The sequence below is a fragment of the Manis pentadactyla genome, chromosome 9 (assembly GCF_030020395.1).
Source record: "Manis pentadactyla isolate mManPen7 chromosome 9, mManPen7.hap1, whole genome shotgun sequence".
Lineage (NCBI taxonomy): Eukaryota > Metazoa > Chordata > Mammalia > Pholidota > Manidae > Manis > Manis pentadactyla.
In genome coordinates this window covers 60665931-60689989 of record NC_080027.1, presented here as the reverse complement: position 1 = coordinate 60689989, position 24059 = coordinate 60665931, and the positions used below count along the sequence as shown (strand labels likewise).

General features: G+C 38.3%; 1 protein-coding gene across 2 annotated transcripts in view; it reads right to left on the bottom strand.

The window, feature by feature from the left end:
• Positions 1-10741: 10741 nt before the first annotated feature.
• NELL1 (neural EGFL like 1) overlaps positions 10742-24059 on the bottom strand; it is an 812822-nt gene continuing 799504 nt past the window's right edge. For both annotated transcript variants that reach the window (XM_036932730.2, XM_036932731.2), the window contains 4 exons: positions 23166-23359; positions 15137-15313; positions 12550-12774; positions 10742-11206 (listed from right to left, as the gene is read on the bottom strand). In XM_036932730.2, coding sequence (XP_036788625.2) covers positions 11156-11206; positions 12550-12774; positions 15137-15313; positions 23166-23359 — 647 coding nt within the window. In that variant the 3' untranslated portion in view covers positions 10742-11155. The remainder of the gene's footprint in view (positions 11207-12549; positions 12775-15136; positions 15314-23165; positions 23360-24059) is intronic.

Sequence of the window (24059 nt, the reverse complement as noted above, 5' to 3'; positions counted from 1 at the left end):
CAAAGCTTCATTCTGAGCACCTGGGTTTTTTTTTTAAAATATTTCCTGGAATATAGGTTAGTTTTAGGCACTCAGGAAATACTGGCTAATCTGGCTTGATTGGATAACTGCAATAAAGATCACTCAACAGCCTTCATGAACATGAACACATGGTAGGAACTGAGTATAGATTTATTGAAGGCATGCAAGTAGGGGAAATTTGAATCAATTTACTGAGTCTTCTTTGTGGTTAGAAAAATTCTTTTCATCCTTTATTATTTGAAAAGTGCCACCAAGGGTATTGTTTCTTCAGAAATCCCCTCCATTTCTTAACTCTGCAGAGGAATAAGGTGCTTTGTACCTTTAAGGGTGAAATATTTCTTCCCTCACAGGTTTTCCAAGAGAAACAATACCCAGCCTTTTCAGCAGCACAGAATTTATCAGATCAAATGACTTCAAATGACCTGACTGCTCTGTACCAATGGATTTTTGGTCCTTCGGCCAGTCAGTAGTCATTTCCAATCATTACCTACTTGCTTGCAACTGCATATCTATAACACACCCCTTTATCATCATTTCCACTTCTCCACACTACCTGACAGCAGAATCCAAGTGTTGAGCACTTGTAGGATTTACCTGGCTTGTTAGCAGTTCATCATCCTTTTAGAATTTTTTTCCACACAAAGTACCTGCAGATGTTGAAATTACTCATTCATATCCTTGGAGGAGAGAAAACAAACTGGATAAGCTGTGCATTTTCTTGATGGCTCATCAATATGGCTAAGAAGTTTTGAACTCTGAAGGAAAGCAAAACCCAACTCCTAGCCAGCTATTTAGGTAGTTGTCAAAGAGATGAGGCAGGAGGGGGCCGGGCATCAGATGGGGTCAATATGAGAACATGCGTCAAAGAAGATTCCCTAATAACTATCATTCATTGCACATCTGCAAGTTTTATGAACTTCACAAAAAAGCCCTTAATTTCATAAAGCCCCTTAAGGTGTGTGGTATTAACCCCCTTTTTTAAATAATCAAGGATTCTGCCTTTTGGGCAGTTTAGTAATTTGTTCACAGCCAACTGAACTAAAAAGCAATGAGATGGGGTTCAAACCCAGGTCTCTTTGGCTCTAAGACATGTGCCCTTTCCCCTTCATTGTGTCCTCCAGGTAGTTTGTTCTCTGGTCCCTACTGTGCAGGTGGCTTCATTCAAATTCCTCATTATGGCATCAAAATCATGTGACCTCATCCTCATGCTCCACATTCTCCTGTTGGACACCTCTTACACCAAAATTGTGCAAGACATTGGGCGAAGTGTCAGCAAATAGTCAAATCTCAACAGATGCCTTTTCTTTCTACATTTTCTGTCATCGCTAACTCCCACCTTCCCATAAACCTGCTGACTGCCGCCTGATGATGCCACTGTATCTTCAAGAATTCTAGACTTGTCCGGTTCCAACTGCACTCTGATCCCACAACCAGTCATGGCTCACACCCCGCTTCTTAACTCCTTCAAAATAACCCACACAGACTTTGTCCTAAACATTAGCAAAATGAATGCCCAGCCTGAGGAGCTATTTTATCCAGAGATGTTGTCTTTATTAGTGTACTGCTGTGCAGTGTACCCTTTCATCTGTAAGTGACTTCTCTTTCCTCCGAATGCCTGTGACATTTTTTTTTCTGTAACTTGCTGTATTCATCTCTGTTTTATCAAGTAACATAGTTCAAAGTAAGTGTTCTATAAAATAACTATTCAAAACCTACCAAAAACATAAGTTCATAAATGATTGAAAGAATAAGCATGAACCACAGGCAACTAGTTTCTTTACACTGAAGAAAGCTCTTTGAATCAAGATGTGTGCATGTACCTAGGGGGCACTTCTCAAGACAGTCACAATTCCTACTGTCTGTTGTTTTGAGGCTCCAAAGCTTGAGCCACATACACTGACTTGTTATATTGGTATTCAGGTGACTTCACATTATTTTTCTCACTTTTGCAAGTGTGCATTGCAGGAACAGTTCTGAAAGGCCAGTCAAGCCCTTTTTCCTAGTCTGAGTTCCTCAGATTCAGTCTTGAATTTTGTCTTTTCATAATACATCATTTTTTTTCAAGCTCCAAATAGTGCACATTTGTAGTTTTGTCCATTGTGGAGTGAGAGTGATTTCTCTTATTTTCTTAGATTGCTATGTAAAGCAACTAGAAAGATAAATCTCCCCACTGAAAAGCAACATGATTGAACCATCTAGACCCAGGGTAGTGAGGCAAATGATGAACAGGCTTCTGCTGGAGACAGGACAGCTGGATGCATTTCACGGCTCACAGTGCAACCCTACTCATGAGGACGAATAGAGTCACAGGCCTCAGGAAGGCAGCAGTGGGAGGGCTGCAGGCAGCTAAATGTAATTACTCATCTCACCCAGAATATGAAAGCGATAATTAACAGTTGTTGAATCATGGGGCCATGCATGTGCCAGGCACCTACTATTTCATCAAATGCAACATAGCAAAGCCCTATTAACAATTACAGTAAAAATGGAGGTCCTATTAGAACTAGAATGGATCTCAGGTCCTGAGCAACTCAGTCCAAACCACTCAGCATGACATGAAGATTGCTCTATCTTCATTTATGCTTACTCTCAATGCCCACTCTACTCTTGCCTACTTTTTTCATTTCTCTGTCCCTATTCTGGAAAAGCCTTTGTGGATAAAGTGAAGGTTCCCAGGACCATGATTCTCACCTGGTCCTGGTCGGCTGGCTTACTACACATGTGTGTGCAATACATTGCTATTGACTCTATATAAACAGCTCTGCCCAGTGCTCCAGAAGACACAGTGGCATGGCTGCTGTACTGCTGCAGGGCTGCACAGCTGCAGGAGAGCAGAAACTTGAGTGGTGGCAGCACCGAGGACAGAGACTGAGACGGCTGTGTGGGTAGAGAGGCCCAGAGGCAGAGACCGGCTTGCTGCATGAAGACTCACTCTGAGTGGACAGGATTCTAGTGATTGACCTGCCACTGTGGGAATAAAGGTGGGTATAAACCCCTTCACCCAAAGAACCTTCCATTGGCATTCCTAGGTCTCACTGAATCCATAGTGAGCTTGCTCAGGGCTGAAACCCTCAGGCAAGACAGCCTTCCTGTTCCTAATCCTTCATGACAGCTGCAAGTCTTCCTGTCCAAATATTTCCCAGCTATTCCATAAAGCTTTCACTTTAGAATTACAGAACTTCTAATCATAGCTGTGTATTATAAGGCAAGTTCATGTCTTCATTTCCTCATCAGTAAAATATGGATCATTATCCCCAGCTTTTAAGAGTGGTTTAATTATGAAATAACACAACATTGTGTAATGCTTAATACAATCTTTGTCATATAGTACATTAATTCTATATTAGTCCACTCAGCTCCAAAAATATAAAGCCTGCCTGATTTCCCATTAAACATTGATTTTATATTTAATTGAAGATGATTTGTTACACCATGGTCTACTTCCTGGGCACAAAACACCATTTCTTCAAAATGCCCAGATAATTTTCTAACTAGCTTTGAAGGAAATGAAGGGAAGGATTTATGATAAACTATAGTGATTATAAGTTAATGAACTCTATTGCACAATCAAGAGATGAATCTGATATGACATAGCGCTATTAGGTATACTACGGAGATGTGTCTGTGTCTTGGTGGGCAAAGGGAGATATTTGGAACACATACTCATATACAAAGCTTAAAGAGCATTAGTCTCAAGCCTTATCTGGAACACTGTCAAGTAGGTGGGGAAGTATGCCAAGAATGAGGGAAACCTGAAATTGATTTTCACAGGACAATTCATGAAGCTTTTAGGGTCTGCTTGAAATTCCAGGTAAATATATGATGTAGTATTTTTTGTTGTACAGTCAGAGGTCTTTTTTAAAAGAGAAAGGAGCATTTAGCTCAACTTTCTGTTTCTGAATTTTTTCAATGTCAGTGATGAACTATGAATGGACCCCAGGTACACTGTTGACCAAAGTGCCTTCTATAAAATTAAAACTCCAATGACCTCATTACTCCCTTCTTAATTTTTGTAATTGCCTCCTTGACTCTATCCAAGGCTTTAACTCTTTAAGACCTTAAGTTTAAGTTTCTCTAGAAAATAATTCCTGGAATGTACAAGTTCTAGTCTATGGATCTTTTTTATGCTTTGGATGAAAGGGTATCTTCTCTATACAGGAGTAAGAATTACACAGGCATGTATCTACCCTCGTGTGTAAGAAAGGAGGAATCACAACTCTTCAACATATAAAGGGATTCAATCAAGATTTTTTTAGCTTTCCTGATTAATCAAGGTGTAAAATAAACTGGTGGCCCCCCAAAAAAGTATATCTACACCCTAATCCTCAGAACCTGTGAGTGTTTCCTTATTCGGAAAAAGGGTCTTTCTGAATGTAATTAAGCTAATGGTCTCAAGATGAGAAGATCATCTTGTGTTTCTAGGTAGACCCTACATCCAATACAAGTGACCCTGTAAGAGGCACGTAGGAAAGAGGAGGAGGCAATGTGAGTATGGGGGCAAAGACTGGAGTCACACACCAGGAAGCAAGCAGAGCCGCCTGAGGCTGGAAGAGGCACAGGATTATCCCCGAGAGCCTGTGGAGGGAGAATGGTCCTGCTGACACATCCAGACTTTTGGCCTTGAGGACTGTGAGAAATACATTTCTGTTGTTCTAAGGTATCAGTATGTGGTCATTTGTCACAGCAGCCACAGGAGACGGACACACAAGGTTAGTTTCAATTCTGGTACTGTCCAGTATGATATGGGGCTCTTTTTGCTCTCTTCAGTTACAAAAAATTTCAAGTGTGCTTTATATTTATTCTTTGCATTTTTCTTATCTGCTGAGTAACAAAAAGGAATGGCAAAATTTCCTTTCTCAAATGTACCGCAGCTGCCAAGATGCCATTGCTGAGAAGGTATTCTGTGTTTCTTCATTTCTACAGCTGACACTCCTGCTGACAAGTCGTATGCTTTCTGCCGTCAGGTGTGAATCAGAGTGATGTTGGAACAGGAAAGACCATGGGTCCAGCTGTCTTGTTCTTCCACCAACCTTCCACGTTTAATCATTTAAACACCATCTGTATCCTGTGTGAATGAATCCATGTTTGTTGCCTGGGCAGTGAACAGTTTTGATAAAAATAAGACATTTCAATTTTAAGCCTTCGGAATGAGTACTTTCTTTAAGCACACCATCTATTTCAGAAATGGAATATTTATGGTTCCTGATGACACCTTCTAAAAGTTAAGTAGGGTGCTGATGTTCCATTCATTTAAGAAGTGAGTGTTCAAAGTCTGGGAGAATTGAACTAATCAGTAGAAGTATTAACATACACACTTTGCAGAAGCACACACGGAATATACTGAGGAAACTCAGGGGTTTAGAAATCAATGAATGACATATGATTAAAGTGGATGATAAATGGGAGGTGAGGTTAGGGTAAGGAGCAAAGCAATTGATTTACTGACCTATAAACTTTGAAGGTCTATTAACTTCTTGGGCTTTCTGTAGCTGTAAACCACAAGTCTGTGGCAAATTGATTCCATGGGTCACCTCAGCCTACAGACATGCTTTGTATGGCCTGATTTCTTTTCCACTCGGATGTAGAATTTAAGATTCATAAAATCACACATAAAAATTAAAACTTATGGCTTCTCTTGAAAAATGGGCAAGTCTGGGAATACTTTAGTCCACATTCTCAACTGGCAACAATTGGTCAACAATCTACTGAGACCTGAGATTCATACTGTTATGTCATTGCAGTTCTCATGACTCCCTCCAGCTTACTCTGGGTACTTAAGATATGCGTTCCCTTATATATTTGGCATTTTAAAATCTGTTTAAAACCTTTGTAACTCTGATGTCTAGTTTAATGACTTGTTCCTTTAATGTTATTTTCAAATTGTATATATGAAACTATTTGAGAACAATTCTTCCTTGGGAGTGCTTGAGAATCATAGCTCTATTCACAAACATTTTTGAAGGCAATACTTAGCCATTTGTAAACATCATGGCATACAGTACCCCAGATCTTTGTTCTATTTCCTTTAAAATGTCTTCAAGTTTCCCAAGGTGCTAAAATTAGTGTTTGATCAAAAGAATGCATTTTATTTTGGATTTAAAAGCTTGCCCACATCCCATTCTTATATTCATTTGGTTCTTTCTTAAAATAGTGCTAAAATAATATAAAAGTGTGTAAATGTTCCTTTTAAAGTTGATTTTTTTATCCTGTGAGATTGGCATACCAACTGCCAGTAACTATAAATTTGCATTTGTTTAATATTTCTATTTGGCTTCCCAGTTCCTAAAATATTGATTCCTCTCAATAATAAATTCTTTCCATTTTAACAACTTCAAGTGTTGAAAAAATCACTGTAAATTAGATAAACGTTATTTTCTGGTAACCTAAATAATTTCTCCCAAACAACAGAGAAATTTTTTGCTTTACTTGATGGGCGCCACCTTGGAGAGCTGCTTAATACATTCTAGTGTTGTTGTAATGGTGTTGGTGATCATGTCTGATTACTCAGATTCTCTTCTTCCTCAGGATTCCATCACCCCTATTTGAAGTTATAACACAAGATGACATCACAGTTATGAACCACAGGACTGAATATGATTCTGAAGTGCAAGAGCCAAGAGATCAAATTAAAGTAGAGCAGGGGCAGCAAACGGACTTAAAGATCCAATTTGTGATAAATGTTCCTTGAGTTTATTTCTGAACATGCCATGCATCTCCTTTTTATTGCTTTGTGATAACCCAATTTAGATCTTAAACTACAAATGGAAAAGATAACATCATCTCTGTCATCTTGCCTGGGTATACAACTTCATGGTTGTTGAACAGTAATTAGATATGGATTAATTGATAGCTAACAAATAATGGTATCAATACGTGAGTGGGTGAAGAGGTGAGTAAACAAGTACTTAAACCTATAATAACTTCCCACTGAATTCAGAATGAAAATGTGCCAATGGCTTTCACATGACTGGCATGCCACATCTGGCTCCAGCCAACCTGTGCAACCTCATTTTCCCCTTCACTTACTGTCTTCTTGCACCACTCATGACCTTCAACACCCCAAGCCTCTTTCCATATTGCAGTCCTTTGTACTTATTTCTAGAAAGATACCGACAACACTTCACACGTATGACTCCTGCTTGCCTATCACCCCCTTAGAGAGGTCTTCCTTGAGAAGTGGGCTTCCCCAGTTCCCCTCCAATTTATCACTTCACATTTTTTTCTTCCCGGTACTAATATGTCTGTAGTTTTACTGCTCATTTAACTATTTTCTAGCTTACTGTTAAGTCTTTTCAACATAAGGCCACAAATGCCATAAAGATAGGGACCAATTTTGTCTATTCACTTCCATATTTGCAAAGTCTGCCACATTGCCACTAAATTAATGAAAGAATAAATGGGTAAATGAATAGTGGTATCAGACTATACAGGACTGCCTTTCAATGCCAGAATTCATTTTATTCTGAGGGTGTGTGTGTGTGTGTGTGTGTGTGTGTGTGTGATTGGTAAATGGCTTGCTGCTATTGTGGGTTTGGCCATGCTGTCTGGACCTTTAATCTGATTATCTCAGTTCCTGCTATCAGAATTTTGTAAGGCATATCACAATCAGAAGGGATATGGAACATAGAGACAATAACAGATATTGCAGCTCATCCATGATTGTCTTTTAGTGTCATCCATTAGGAGGAGTAAGAAAAGCTCACTTGAAATTGAAATGTGGAAAAACGTTTGGATCATTAGCAAGATAGCACAGGGAAAACCAGTACGGATTGGGCGGTAGTTCTAGGTATATGACTAGTTAGTTATGAACACTGGGCAAATCACTTAGCCTCCCTGAGTGCTGATTTCATTTGTAGAAGTGAAGGTGAGGGGTCAGGTCAATGACTTTCAAGCTGTGCTCTGTTGAAGTCAGTGAGTTGTGGTGGGATGTGTGTAGGGGTCTCAGTTCTCCAATCCCTGCTCCACGCAGAGAAACTCGGCTTTAATGTGATTTTATATTGTTGCACTGAGTACATTTTGATTTTTTAAACAAGTCTTATTGCTTAAGATCATTTGAAAGCCACTAGAGTGGATTGCTTCTACTATCTGAGACTCTTTGACACTACAAAAAATTTTGAATTCAATTTTTACAAGAATTGAAAACTTATTCTATGCAAGGCACTATGTTGGATGCTAGAAGATGAAAATTGTACACAGCATAGCCTATGGTCTCTTGTAATCATAATACAAGGAAAATGTATATCAAAAGTCTGTAACAGTGACATAAGCACAGAACTATAAAGCTCAGTCAGGAGGGGATACTCTAGGAAAGAATATATATGCACACATACACACACACAGCATATGAACATATATGTTAATATATATGTATTATAGGTTGCATATGTATAGTGATATACTATATAAACAACATAATGAACTACATATGGAAAGAATGAGCCAAAATTAAATAGCTGTTTCTAGTTAACATATAGAACTTTCATCTCCCCTCATATTCTACTCTCGTAAATCACAGGACTTTCACACTACCGATAAATGAAGAGTCACTACATAATTGCATATCTATTCATCACTGGTTACGATGTGTATATTAGCATCTTTATATTTGTGACAATACAGACAATGGTTATGGTCTGTAAGGAGATAGATTTGTCAAATACTGTTTTGATTCATCAAATGGACATCTATTTACACTGCAAATCATAGCATGAGTCTTAAGCAGATTCCATCAGGAGATTTACCACCTTTTTGAAAAAAGTAACTTTTTTCAATTTCCTGATCAGGAAGGCATTTCAGGCAGTAATTTATTTTAACAGGATCCCCTAATGGAGTCAAAGATGGTCAATACCTTCTAAAGGCTCACATAATGGTGTTCTTTAAAGACTATTTTGTCCATTTTTAAAAATTTCCCCAGGAAAGCTTAGGAGAGTATAATGTCCTCAATTTTTTCATAAGAAAATATCATCCATTATTTCATAGGAAGTAAACCCTGTATTGATAGGAGCTGGCAGTACTTTAAATCGTGCTACTAAACAACAGTAACATTTTGCCATCAAGGTAGCACAAATTAAACATACCCCACGGTCTAAAATGAAAAGAAAATACAAAGTCTTACGATTGCAGTTGTAAAACACCAGTATTTGAAGAGGAACCATTCATGCTAATGGCTCTGCAATAAAGTATGAATGAATACAAATTTTAAAAAACTGTTAAACTTCAAAAATTCCTTAGAAAAAAATGGATAACACATTTCAAAATACACACCAGTGTTCAGTCATCTCTACACCAGAGGCTGGCAAACTTTTTCTGTAGAAGGCAAGATGGTATTTTTGGTTTTGTGAGCCACCTGGTATCTGTTAGAATTACTCAATTCTGCCATTCTACCTTTTCAGCAGTAAAGAATATGTAAAGGAAAGGGCACAGTTGTTTCCAATGAAGCAAGCAGAGGGCCAAACTTGACACAAGGAACCACAGTTTGCGAACCCCTGACCCTATACAAATGATTCTGCCAAGATCTTTGTCTTTCCAATGGAAATTGAAAGATATTTTATTAATGGTGTCATATTTTCAAAAGACTAATTTTTAAATTCTCCAAGATTATCTTAAAAGAATTAAAGTGGAGATGTTTTCTCCTTTACCACACGTTAGCAGTAGTTGTCAAATGCAATATTTAAACTGAGATGATCATAATTTAGCACATGAAATGGATTTCATTTAGTGAGCTCCATCTTCACAAAAAAGTATTATCATCTCCATAGGACAAACATCAATGAAAAATGGTAACCTGAATTTGTAATTTTTAACTAATAATTCTATAAATATTAGGGATTTAAAATATTTTTAGCATGACTGACTTAAAAGTTAGGTGAATTTTAGGTGAATGAACAAAAACTCAGGAACTGGCTTGCTTCAGAGTAATGCTGAATTCAGAAGCCTTAGGTATTACAAACCATTAAGATGTGATTTACCTGCAACTACAACCTATAATTACCTACAACTACAATTTATAATATATAATTTATTAATTAATTTATCTCAGCTCAAATAAAATGTCATTTGCACATTTTATTCATTTTGAATAACTGTAACTGCCAACTCTTAAAAATATGGTAGCAGCTCAAATCAAAACATTCATTGCTTTAAAATAACTACTGAGCATACAAATGGTTTTTCTTAAAAGTGTAACCTCTGTCTTCTGAGAGGTTGTGTGGTTTAGTGGAGAAAAACACTGAATAGGCATTAGTCCTGGTTACCAGTTCCAAAATGTTATAAATTAATGAGATCTGAATAAATTGGTTGACTGAGACACATACATTTACTATCTGTAATGCAGGAATAATACCATTCACTTGTGCTAGATGATAACTTGTATTAATAGGCATGGAAGTCCCTTATAAGTTATTAATTACTATATAAAATGGACGCAAATACATTTTCTCTTTCAAAACTGGGAAAGACGCCAAGCATTGCCACTGCTAAATTGTGGCTCAAGATTTTCACTTTGCAAAAGGGAAGAGAAAGTTCTTTTAAAATAATTACTTAGTTGTGTTTATGGTCTTTCCGCTCTTTAACATGTCATAATTGTTTTCCCCTTGGTTAAGCTGAGTAGGTGGGCATCAGTTTGAAATACAAGTATGATACAATTAGACTCTACATACATACATTTATCAAAACATTTCACAGGGATCTCAATATGAAGTATACAGTGGATGGGACAAAGTCACAACAGGCAACTTTATTTGTAGAATTTGATCCAAAAATCAGAAAAAATAAAATAAAAGGAGCCGAGTGTCTATTATATTTGTACACAAAATAAACCAAAAAATACATCAATTTTTACCATGAGATCATTTAAATGTATTTGCAGGTGATCTGATAAGGGAAACATGTGGTTTACAACACAGGAAACTTCTGTTAACAATCATAGACTTAAATGTACTGCACTGTAGGTCACCTAGACTAGGTCAGCAAGAATGAGCAAAGAGGTGGGTCCAAAAGGCACCCCCCAAACACCTTCCTCAGACGGAGACTTTGGGAACTGTCTGTGGTGAAATATACCAACGCCTGCTCTTTATCATGTTGGATGGTCATTTTGTCCACTTTTCTCCATGATGATGGATCCATTTTCAATACTTCAATTATTATGAAGACACTCCAAATCCACAGAACAGCAGACACTTCCATTCTGTGCACCAAGACATAAGCATTAGCTCACTGAGACAGAGAATATAAATTAACTGGCAGGTATGCACTCTTGTATTCAAAATACCTTCTATATTCTGAGACAAACTCCATGAATGCTAGACAGAAATTACCAGGAAAATGCTAGAGGAGCAGAAAGGAAGGAGGGAATCATGAGACCCTGCAGAGGAACCTCTTGCTCAGTTCTGCAGGCAGTGCAACTTCATGCCCTTGTCACAGTTCAAACCATGTTTGGGAGGCCTCCCCTATACTTCCAAATTTTTTACACGATTTATTCATTGGAATTCTTCCAAATGAGATTCTTTTCAAAAATAAATCCCTGAAAGATAATTTGCCATTAATAAAGTTAATTAAAAGGACCAGCACAAGAATCCAAAGGCAACTCCAAAATAGATTCCAGAAAGGTGTGCATATTAGGGATATACATGGAACCTCTCATGGTGACTATGAAGGGGACAGTACATACTTAGATGTATAAAGTACCAGAAATCCATTAAAATTCAATTATATGTATTAACGTAAATATGCCTTTATAATCCCCCTAAATAAATCTCAAATCTGACTAGAACTTTCCAGAAAAGAAAGAATCCACACTTATAAGAACCATAAAAAGGAACCTTCCACTGCTGTCTGAAGCCAAGATATGGTAAAACCAAATAGATTACTATTTTTAATGTGCTGAATCATGGGAATCTTAAACAGATGTTTTGGCAGAGCTTTGACACCACCTAACATTTGCTTCATGTCAGCTATAGTCATAGCTCTTCCTTAGCTTTGAAGGGAAGAAAGGATCAGTTTTGAATTTTAAAGGCATATGAAGATGCCTTCTGGGAACTCCTCTTAAAAGCCAGGAGAATAATCACAATTAATTAAATCCTGCAGCAAGAGCTTCAGGTCCCTCTGTTAGGCACCATGAAAATTAAACAAAGCAAACAACTTCACAGAGCACTTTTTTTTCTAACATTGACATGAAAGAACTCATAAAATTTTCCAGCATGAAAAGAGATCTTTTTTATTTTCTTTTCAATATTCAGGTCAAAATAGCTTAAATCAGACATAATTGGGCCTAGTGTTAATTGTTAGAATTCTGTAGTTTAAAGGCAAGAGAAAGGACTTTTTTATTCCATGTTCATTTGTAATTTGCCTTTATTCACCATGCAGCTATGATCCTGACAGACATATTAACCTCCTGCAAGAAGTAACCCCTGCCTGTGCCTCCAGCAGACCCTTTGGAACATGCTCATCCAGAAGCGTCAGGAAGGGACCTTCTGCAAGTGTTCTCTGGCAGTTGCTCAAGGCCCAATTACCCTCAGGATATCCAATTACCTTGCATTTGCAGGTTGTGCAGGGAGATCCAGCCATTGTCCACACTGAGCCACTAAGTCTTGAAATGCCATAGCTGTCCAGGCAGGTTTTTCTGATGTCATAGGCAATGTTATCGGCCAGGCAGGGGTCAATGACACAGTGGGGGCAACACTCCCCTTCCAAGATGGCTTTGAACTCACAGTGCAAATTGGGGCACACCAGTGGCCAGCAATCTATCTCTCCTTCCTGTGGAGAAAAAGCCAAAAATCCTCCTCATTGTTCTTATGCACAATTCTGTCCCCAAAGCCCCAGAAGGGCAAAAAGGACACAGTAATTCTGTTCACCGCCCTCACCGAACATTCCTACTTTAGCACCATTACAGGTAAAATGTGCTTCCTCCTCAAGAGCAACTACAGACATCACCTCATTCAGGGTGCTCTGCTGACCCTCTGTACTGTAGCCCCAGAAAGAGTAACGTCCTGTCTGTGTGCCCATGGCAGCCCATAATAACTTCTATCCTGATATTTGGGATCCTTATCATAATCTTCAGTACAATTCCTGATTAAGTTTTGAGCATTAGGCTTTGAGCTTGCTTCTTTATCTTCTGGATGTTTCACACAGCTTTAGTCAACAAATGCCAGTCAAACTTAACAAATAAAATGAATAGATGGTAAGGGGTAAGGAAGGTACTGTCTAGTGTATAAAGAGAAATTCATCTCTTAAGTCAAAGGGAGAACCTGAAGCCACCATAATATTTCTACAATGTCGTAAACTGAGCTGTCAGTATTAAATATAAAATTGAAGTTAGGCAATATGAGGAAAACCATTTCAGAAACGTTTTGGATGTGATATGTAGCTTGTGACACATCACTAATGTGTAGTTGTTACAGTTCACATGGAGCATCCATGTGTCTCAGGATCTGGCAACTGTGGCCCCACCAAGCTGCCTGTAGTAGAACTACTTCCCTGGGCAGCCTTTTCTTCTGTTATTCTGATACGCATTGTAATTTATGTGAACTTATGTCTAACTATTCCATCAGCTTCCCAAGACTATACAGCCTTTGGTCAGCTTCCTGAATAGACAGTGTCTATCATGCCCACTGGTATATCATCCAGAGCCTGGCACATGCAAACTCTTGATATTTATTAAATATGACCCACATTATTCTCAAATAGTTATTGAGCCGTGTGGTTCAACAGCTTCAATTTTCTCAGGAATATTAACCATAGGGGCTGGGTACGGGAGAGGATACACTTTTGAAATTTTATGGAAATTTCATGTCTAACATTAAAACTAATTCTTCTGAGTGCCTGGTGATTGGCATCTTGAAGAAGAAATTTTTCAGACTGATATGGAAGCTAATTCTAGAATTGTGTAGGGCTTGTTTGCCCTTGGATGGAAGTCTGAAAAAAACCAGCTGTGATTTGAATGTGTAAGTCATAATCCTCAGTATTAGGTGTGATTAAGAAGGATAGATTCTATTAAGAATATTTGCATATTCACCAGGGGATTTTCAAAAACCCAATAGAAATTTACAGCACAATTTCTCTGAATGCTTGTTTTCAGACAGTATCCACAGACTGAATCATTAATTTTAGTAAATGTTAAACTATGGAATGCAGCTAATAGTTTTTATTGCAAGTTAACTGAGTTATAATTTAGTTGACTCAGTTCTAATAGTTACGACTTCCTCACAGATGAAACATCATATTCACTATGATAATGTGTCTTAATTGGCTTTGCACCCTTAGAAATTTTTGTTTGTGGTACTCTTTGAAACAGAAAGAACCAGGTCCAGGGACTAAGCTTTTTCTCTGGACTTTCTCAAATCTGATTATACCATTAGTTATACCAAATTAGATTATACCATTATTAAGATCCAAAATATCCTTCATTTCTTCTACATGCAGGTTTAGTATCTGAAACAGACTGTTCAATCTAGGAAATAATATCAACAGTAACTATTGTGCACCAAGTACCTCCCATGTACCAGCTACTACATTTGTCCTCCTCATGTGTTCTCTAATCTTTATAAGATGACCCTACAAAAGATTTATAAGGGCACCCTACAAAACAGGTACTCCCCCACCTGTGTACACTGGCTGAGAGAATGATCAGTGTAATAGCAGGGCTTGTCCCAGCTAATCACAAGCAATAGCAGGTAGGAGAACCAGGATTGAATTCTAGGTCTCGGACTCAATTCTTGACATTTCTACTATTAGAAGTTCCATTATCTCTCATATTGAAACCTTAATGGTTGTGTCCCCTCAAGATGTAAGATTCGGCTCTATGAGAACTACAAATCCTGGTCAAGGCTTTGAAAGCTTTCTATCACGCAGGGACTTGTCTTGATCTGGATTTGCTAAAAGTAGCAATTGTAAACATAATATGGGCCAAATCAGTCCCATAAATATGTTCTTTGTGTCTTGCACAGTGTTTTTCAAAGTAGTATCTGAATGTCTTCAGGCAGACCATATACCTCTTAGCCACTGAATCCAATACTCCCTGCACAGGATCACAAACAGTGGGGAACTAAAGCCCACAGACAAATGAGTTTGTAACCCTCCAGTGTAAAGGGGTAACACCTTCTAAAGAAAGCCCACATACCAGACACCGGCACTGCTGGCAGCTGTGAGTCCAGTTGTCTCCACTTCGATAGAGCTTCTGTCCGTTTTGATCTAAACATTGACTTGTAACCCTGGTGTCACACTCTGGGCAACAGAAAAGGTCAACACTTGGATTCTGGCAATCGCAAGCTGTCCGTCGGCAGAGTATCTTCCCATCCTGTTTTAGAAATGAGGCGAAGGAGGTTTCATAACTAGGGGGAAAAGGTAGCTGCACTGTGAAAAGCAAATCAGATAAACACTTTACAGACCACAGAGGAAAGCGAGTACTCCTCTGGCTACCTCCCATTTTGTTCGAAACAGATGCACAAGTGTCCCTAATATGCATACACCATGTCTTTCTATGACCTTGCCTGCAGAGTAGACCATGTCAACAAGGAGACATTTCTAAGTTTAAACAAGAAGTCAATGTGTTCTCTGAAACTCCTTTTTTCTAAATGTTTCCTAAAAAACACATTTCTAAGAAAATTATATAACTAAGCAACTAAAAATGCATGTATGATAAAAAAAACTCAGTAGAAAATCACACTACTGTACTTTTCCCAGTTCATGATTCCACCTAACACCTTCAAATGTATTCATCTCATTTTATGTGTCTCAACTCTCAGAGGATGTATGACTATATCCTTTTTACAGAAGAATTAACCAAGACCTGAGAGGCCAAACGATTTACCTAGTATCAGGGAGTTAGGGATTCCTTAAGCAGCACTACCAGGTCTTTTAGTTTCAAAACACTTTTTCTTCTATTAAGCCTTCTTATATAACTTTTCTTCTATAAGCCTTTAGGTTGTTTATTACAAGGGGTTATAATCAGGTGCCACCTGCCGCTTTGAGGCAGTTTCACAAATTATAGGTAGAGTTTGATTTCTGGAGTAATGGCCCTGAACACTTCGATAAAGACTCCAAGGTCAATAGCACTCAAATATTAAGATGAACATTCTGAAGCATGTCTCACTTATATATCTGTTGCTCACAGGAACTTCTCACCTCAGACAATAAAGAAGCTGAACATTTAAGACAAGACCTATGGAAGTCATTTATGGTTATAACTGCATTGTTCAATATTTACAAAACCAAAGACTCTCAGGGCCAGAGATACCTAAAGGGACATACCACCAAACCTACTGACCTACACTTTAATATTCTCTAAAGCAACCATATTCAAAAGTCATCAAGCTCATACCTGATGCTCTTGAGTCTCGAGGAACTTCCCACTATGAAAGGCATTCAAATTATATACCTCTGTACATGTCTGAATGTTAAATACCGGACTTCTTGTTTCTATCCACTGATCCTTGTTCACACCCTTGGCAATCGTAGAACTCCCAATCCCTTCTGTCACATTTTCAACTCTTTTGTTTTCAGAAGATAGCTATGAGTGTCTACTGAATCATCTCATCTCTAGATTTAACATCTCTTCTTTTTCAACCAGTCCCCATAGTTTTGAATCCTTTCACTGTTATCATTGCCTTTTTCTTCAGTAGTTTTGAGTATTTCCAATAATAGTAACCTACTACAGTTACAATACTTACTTTGTGCCATTCATTGTGCTAACCCTTTTATACATAAGCCTTAACACATTTAATCCTGACAATTCTGTTAAGTAGAAATTTACATCTCCATTTCTCAAAGGAGGTAGCAGAGTTAGAGAACTAAATAGAATTCTTCACCAATGTCTGACTAACACAGAATGCATCGGGATTCACGGTCAGCTTGCTTCAAGTACTGATTTTGACACTTCCTTACTTACTTTGGTTATGTCATGTGTTGGCTTATATTGAGCTTAATGAAGACTAAAACCTCATTAAGCCCTGTCCCATCTTAGGAAGTTAGTTGTCTTGGAGCAGCAAGTATAATACTTAATATTTACCCCTATTGTATTTCACCTTTGATCCATTTCATCTTTCTTGCCTGTCAACATGTTTTCTAAATGCTATGTCTGTCATCTACCATTGTTTGTCCTCCTTCACAGTTGATGACATTTGCAAACTTGATGGACCTGCCCTCAGGGTCTCTACCTGCTTCATCGACAGCAGTGTGGAATAGGACAGGGCTGAGACAAGTGTGCTGTCAACTGCAGTGGAAATCTTCACATGCTTTACATTCTTTATGGGGAATGGCAAGGAGACATGCTGGCTATACACATAACAACAGGTTGAAAAATGCTTTTCTTCAAATCATGTGCACTGGTGCTTTTACTATAAGAAATGACAAGAAATCATAATGTTCCAAAATATCAAGGGATGAAATATTACACACACACACAGATGAGCTAAACAGGTGATATGCCTCAGAGAATTTAGCTATCTGGACAAAGATTTGTTCCTATCCTACGAACCTTCCAATAATAAAACTTTGGCCTAAAGCGCATACACCATTATTTTGCTTGTGTTGTCATTACCCAAAATGACTCCTTAGGGATTTATTTTAACCAACAGAAGCTAAGAAAAGTAGTGATAGCTACAATACAGAACCAGTTTGTCATCTCAGCTACTGAGGTCACAATATTACTCTCCCCAAGTATATACAGAGGGACTAGGCCTCAGGAACCCTCAATTTGTCTATGAACAATATCAAATACAGAGACAGACACTTTTAGAAGAGGCTACTATATAATAGGCAATGATCCCCAATCAGAATATCAGATTTCTTCCCTTGTGCTGATGAGAAGAATGAATAAGTATAAGTGGATAGCCTCCAGGGTTAGTGCAAAATAACACAATTTCATGTCTCATCAATTATACAAACATGCCAAATAACCCCCTCTTAGTTTATGTCTTGTTCCAGAATGATGCCTATGTTCACTTTGGCTTTTGAATTGCAGGATAACTGTCAAAATTATTTTTAATAATGAAAATGTCACAGGTGACTCCATTAATTCAATGAGAATGCCATTACAAAACCTCAGCCCACAGGGCGCAACCACACTAGAATCCAAATTCGGCAAGAGAATGGAGCCCACTGATAGTGAGTCATCTTTCTCACCATATCTCTAGGGTCATTTCCATAGTTTGACCTCTATCCCAGCTGGGGTGGTCAGAACAATCCCCACTTAATGACTATGGTATATTTTCTCACCCTACTGACATAAAAGATAAATGCTTTTATGTAGTTTCATAATGAAAGTTCAGCTATAAACAGTCTAAGCATTGTAATATTTAAATTGCTTCTGAATTTTAAAAAGCAGGAACACACATTTTTCTCAGCTAAAATAATGAATTTATTCTTATTATGCAATAGAAAATTATAGGTTATGCTATACATTACACATTATTTAATAGTCAACACATTGATACATTTATTCCAGATGGCCTAAAATCACTTTTTTCTGTCATAATTTAGGTAAGGACTTAGGTAAGATCATTTGTGTAAATTGAATATAAAGTGGAGTTTGGCAAACTGACAACCACTGAACAAATTCAGCCAGTTACCTGTTTCTGTAAATAAAGTTTTATGGAAACATAGCTTCCCTTGTTCATTTACATATTGCCTGCCATTATTTCACATAAAATGGATAATGGCAGAGTTGAGTATGTGAAATAGAGACTTTGCAATATGCAATGCCTACCTGGCCCTTCACAGAAAGTTTTTTCATTTCTGATATAAAGCATAAAATTAGGAGTGATATTCTACAACCATATATTCTACCTTCTCACACACACATTTATTGGCTGTGATATACAATTCTTTCACAAAATACTGATTTTGATTTCAGGTTGTACCCACAACTAGTCGATTAGTCCACTCTCATTAGCACCTGGTATAGAAAACCTTTAGCAGTCATTTAATCCAACAATCTAATTTTAATGAAGAGGAAATGAGGTCCAGAGAGGGGAAATGATTTTTCTATGTAGCAAATTAATAACAGGAACTAGACCTCAATCTGCACTTTCCTAACAATGATTTTCCAATATGTTGCTTCATTGTATCATGAGGAAGTTAGAAGGTTAGATAAACAGATTTTAGACAAGCTCAGATCAGGATTCTTGGGGCAATGGATCTCAAACTGTAGTCCTCTTACCAGCATCATTAAAATTTCCTGAAACTAGTTAGAAATGCAAATTGTTGTGCCCCAAACCAGACCTACTTGAACCAGAAGTTGATCAAAGTTTCAGAAGAAGCAGGGGATTCTGGTGCAAGGGAAAGTTTAAGAACCACTGAAGGAGAAACAAAGTTTCGCTCCATTGGGAAGTTAGCATAAGCCTGAAGGTCCTGCAATAGAACGGCAGGATTTAGAACTGCACAGTAGGAGTATGAAGTCAGGGGGATGCAAATGGAGACTCTGTTCCTTGATGGAACACTTAAGAGTTTTAAGGGCAGAAGTAAACCTGCCAATAAGTTCATCTTTCACAGAAAAGGAAATGTAATCTTAGGGCTTGCACAGCTAATCCCTGCCATCAAGAACATCTTCGACAGGAAGGTACTGATAATGCTGCTGGATAGGTTCAGGAAGCAAAGCACAGCATCTTTATGAGTGGATTCCAGAATTCCAGAAAGCTAACCTTGCCCCTGGCCCTAGGCAGAAGCTGACTCATCCGCTTCATCCTATGAGTGAATGCCATGCTATTTTACTGTCAGCTCCCTCCAGATAGGGTTACACTCTCCTTGCCTGAAGGAAATGCGTGAACTCATTAGGTTTCCCTACCTTACTCAGTTTCTTGGCAAAGACTTATGTGAGGCCAAGTCAAATGGCCAGCATTCTAGACAATCTCTTGGCAAAATTTTTTTCCACCTTAACCTCTTTCTCTGTTGCCACAGTAATTTGGCCCTGACTTTATTATGACATCATGGGTGAGTGGTTATTTGGAATATCCATTTCCCTACCCATCTCTGTAATTCAGAAAAACTCAAGACCTAGTATTGCTCAAGTCCTTAGCATTATATTTAACTTCAAGAGAAATGCTATCTATTTTTCTTTTTAATAAAAACAAATAAAAACACTGCAGGAAGCACAGAAATGAAGTCTAGCCTTCCTACCTTTCCTTTTCCCACTGGATTTTCCAGTTAACTAATGATATTACTAGTAGCAGGGAGAGGTACAGTGTAGGAGCAAATGTAATTGTCAAAATGCCTAATGTTTACTGAGCGCCTACAAGCCTAATTTGCAAACCCAGGCTTTTTCTTGGTGGCACCTAAAGTCTCCTTACCCAGGAAAATGGGCAGTTAAGTCTCAAACATTTAGCCCAGGTAGAAAATAAAGGTGTCTTCCTAAGGCCCTGAACAAATTTATGAATGTAAGAATCACAGATGGGAATCTATGAAAAGAAGCTGGGCTTTAACTAAGATTTAGAGATCAAGCACAGAGAGATAACCATTTTTCACTCAGGTTTCTGGGGTCTGGACAATGTTGGAGAAACATGGGTCCCAAGCAGTTCTGCAAGCATTCTGTACCTAATCAACTAAGTGGCCTAAAGGTGCATAAAATCATTGTCGTTATCAAGGGAGCACATGGCATCTAAACAAAAGCCCAAATCCATTAGTGCTGGCCTAGCCTTTTCAATGAACCCCATTCAGCTGCAGACAGGTTTAAAGACCTCTTTTTCAGTGGGCATGAAACGCTAGTCGCTAACCTGGTGTACTACTGACTCTCCAAGGAGATAGCTGCCTTTCAACAGAACTTTGCCTCTGCTTCTTTCAACAGTATTGACCCTTTCTTGGCTTGTGTGATTCTGCTATTATGTGCTTTGGTTTTATTTGAATTTGAGACATCAAGGATATCATTAAAAAGCCAGTACTTTATATTCCAACTGTGATTTACTTGGCCTCTAACATAATGCTATTATAATAGTCCATTTGGATGTTTAAATACTGGAGCTATTGCTTATCAAATTGGAATATAACACTTTGAACTGCAAATAATGGAAATAAACAAGGAGGGTCACACATAAGTTCAGTTTTTCAGGATGACCTACAAAATTTGATTGAGGGTTTTTAATTCGGCTCCTAAAACCAGGTCCTCCTCCTGCTACAAAAATCTCTTAGAGGCCATAAACAAGTAATGAATGCAATTATAAAAAAAGATTTAAGTAAAGAAATCTTCCTACTACTTTATTTATAAAGGGATGGGGTGGTGGTAAAGGTACATTTTGTCAACAAAATAAGATTACAAGAATTGTTTATCTCCTGCAGCAATTTCAGTCTAATTCTCTTAAGACTCTGGAGATACTTGAGGAGTCAAAGCAGAATAAATCAATTTAGGTTATTTGGATTATTAGCACAGTTAATTAATGAAGCTTTGGGAAATTTTTAATGATTGGTAAATTCCCTACTTTATCATGGGCTTAAATAAAATAAAACCAGAAAAAAAAATTTAGTTTCATGCTAGTCAAGACACAATTAAAGTTCCTTGCCTATTCTAGGGACAGGGGCTCTATAAAGCCTAAAAAAGGATTTGGGTTCAGATTGAGATCATCCTCAAAAATTTGGAAAAACATTATTTTATAGAAAAGAATTAATAAAGGAATTAATTCTTCTTTTGCTGGCTGAATGGAGACCCAACTGCCAACCTCTTCCATAGGCCTTTCTCAACTATTCTAACCCACAATGAACTTTTCCTTCTTTTATAAATTTGCCCTTTGAATCAGTGCCACATGGTTAAATATTGTCTTAAGAACTTAAGAACTTCTTGAGGAAATGTCCCAGTCATTAACACAGTACTGGGTTGGGAGTTTGAGTTCAAATTGGATTAACTGATTGTTTAATTGGTTTTAAATATATCAACAGATATCATCAGCAGAATGTTCCAGGACATGTGGCCAGATTTGGAACAAGCAGGTAGAATTCAAGTCTCAGCTTAGATATTTATATCTTGTGATATTTAGGCAATATTACTTGCCCTAAAATTTAGAGACTCAATTTCTTCATCTTTCAAAGTTGTCTTACAAAAGTTAAACGTGATGCTATTTATCAATTACTCGGACCACAGGAGATGCTCAAGAAATGAGGGCAGTGGGCTTACATTTGAATGTGTGGAACTAGGTTTATGTAGCAAGGAAAAAGATAGGCATGAGAGGATAATGATCTAAACATTTGATAATATAGCTCTCCTAAATGGGTGCCCCCAGGTCTGTTGGAGGTGTGGCCGACTTGAAGGCCGGTGAATGAACTGAATGAATTTTCAAGGTCCATTTCAACTCTGTTTCTAGGGAATGGTCTGAAGCTATCAGGAGACCAGCTTTCTAAGATACCACAAAGTAAGACATTTCCTCTGGTTCCCATGATCATAAAGGCCAAGAATAAAAAGTCCCATCCCAACAGACATAAAAATAAAATACAAGAGCTATACTAGAGCAACATCAAGGGAAAAGGAATAGGCAAGATCAACAAAAGAAGAAATAAGCACAAGGAAATAAAACATTTTAAGGGGCTCATTTTGCAAAGCAGAAAGCAAAACCAGCCAGTGACAACATTTTATTTTCATAAGCATTGAACCCACTTTCAAACAACTTCATGTAAGGAAGAGCCCAGCACTGAGAACACCAAAGAAGACATCATTTAGCAGAAGGTCTCCTACCATCATTATCACTTGTTCTGAATGAAGTCCACCTGTCTCTGGCCATGGGAAGCAAGTCTGTGAGCCTTGCTTTTTGGATGAGGTCACCACAGAAAAGAGCAAGTTCATGCAGGTGACTGTTCCAGGAGGCAAAAGGTAGTTTCGATCAGCAAATTTGTCTAAGTGTGGGCTGAGGGCTCATTAAAGCTCTCAGCCAGCCACCCTGAAGGCACTGCAGGCTCACTGCGGGGGGACCAACACCAGCTTCTCTGCCCTGCTCCCCTGTGCTCTGCATGCTCCACCCCACACCTCACTTTTCATTAAGTGCACCATCAATTCAAAACAGGTTTGCCTGCCATTCAGCTTCATCATTAGCTGTGGCATGGATGAGAACAGGAGGAGCCTTTTTAGGAACTATAGGAGCCCATAAATCAACAACCTGGGGCAAAGAGGTGGGAGGGAGAGAGAGTAGAGTTGGAAGAGAAATGACAGAATCGCTGCTATGCTACATCAGCCTCACCTTGCAGGAACAGACCGAACACCTGTCTTCTTTCAGGGTCCACACCTGCCCATTATGCTTCAGTCCTCCTTCATGGGGGCAGTCACCAGAGCAGGAGGGCCCAGCGGGACAGAGGCAGTCAAAGCCCCCTGCCAGGTTGATGCAGGCAGAATCATTCCAACAGGTATGAGTTCTTAAGGCACATTCATCAATGTCTGAAACAAACAAAGAGAATTTTAGACTCCAGCCAAGATTATTATTAGAAAATAATAATCATTTACAAAGCATTAGTTATGTTGCTGAGCATTTACCTTGTGCCATATACTGTGCCAAGCTGTTCACAGGCATTATCTTATTTACTCCACAAAGCAGCTCTGTGTAGGAGGATTTGTTCTTATCTCTATTTTGCAAATAATGGAGCAAGGCTCATACTAGTTAAATAACAACCCCACTGCTATTTAGCTAATAAGTGGCAGGTCTGAGACTCAAACCCACAAGTATTGGACTCCAATTACTAAGCTATTCAGTAGCAGCTCTGAACTAGTTTTAGGATATTCTCAAGAACTACATCATGCACAGACCATAACCATCGTAATTCATTAACAGTATGGATAATACCCTATGAATAGCTGGGTCTTTTAAAACAGGTGTGACTAGATTAGCCACTAAGTAAGAACAAGTGGGCAGTTAAGCAACCCTGAGCCAATATACTTCACCTGGATCCTGGGGCCAAGGGTGAAAGAAGAGGGAATAATTCCTGATAGGTGCCTTGACTCATCAAAGTCTCACCATCCTAATGACCAGCAATATTTTTGCCCCTATCAGAAAACATCTCAGGGCTATAGTGGGGTATGGCATGGATGCTAATGTAAAACACACATATATTTTGCTGTTTTTGATTGACAGCCAAGTGTG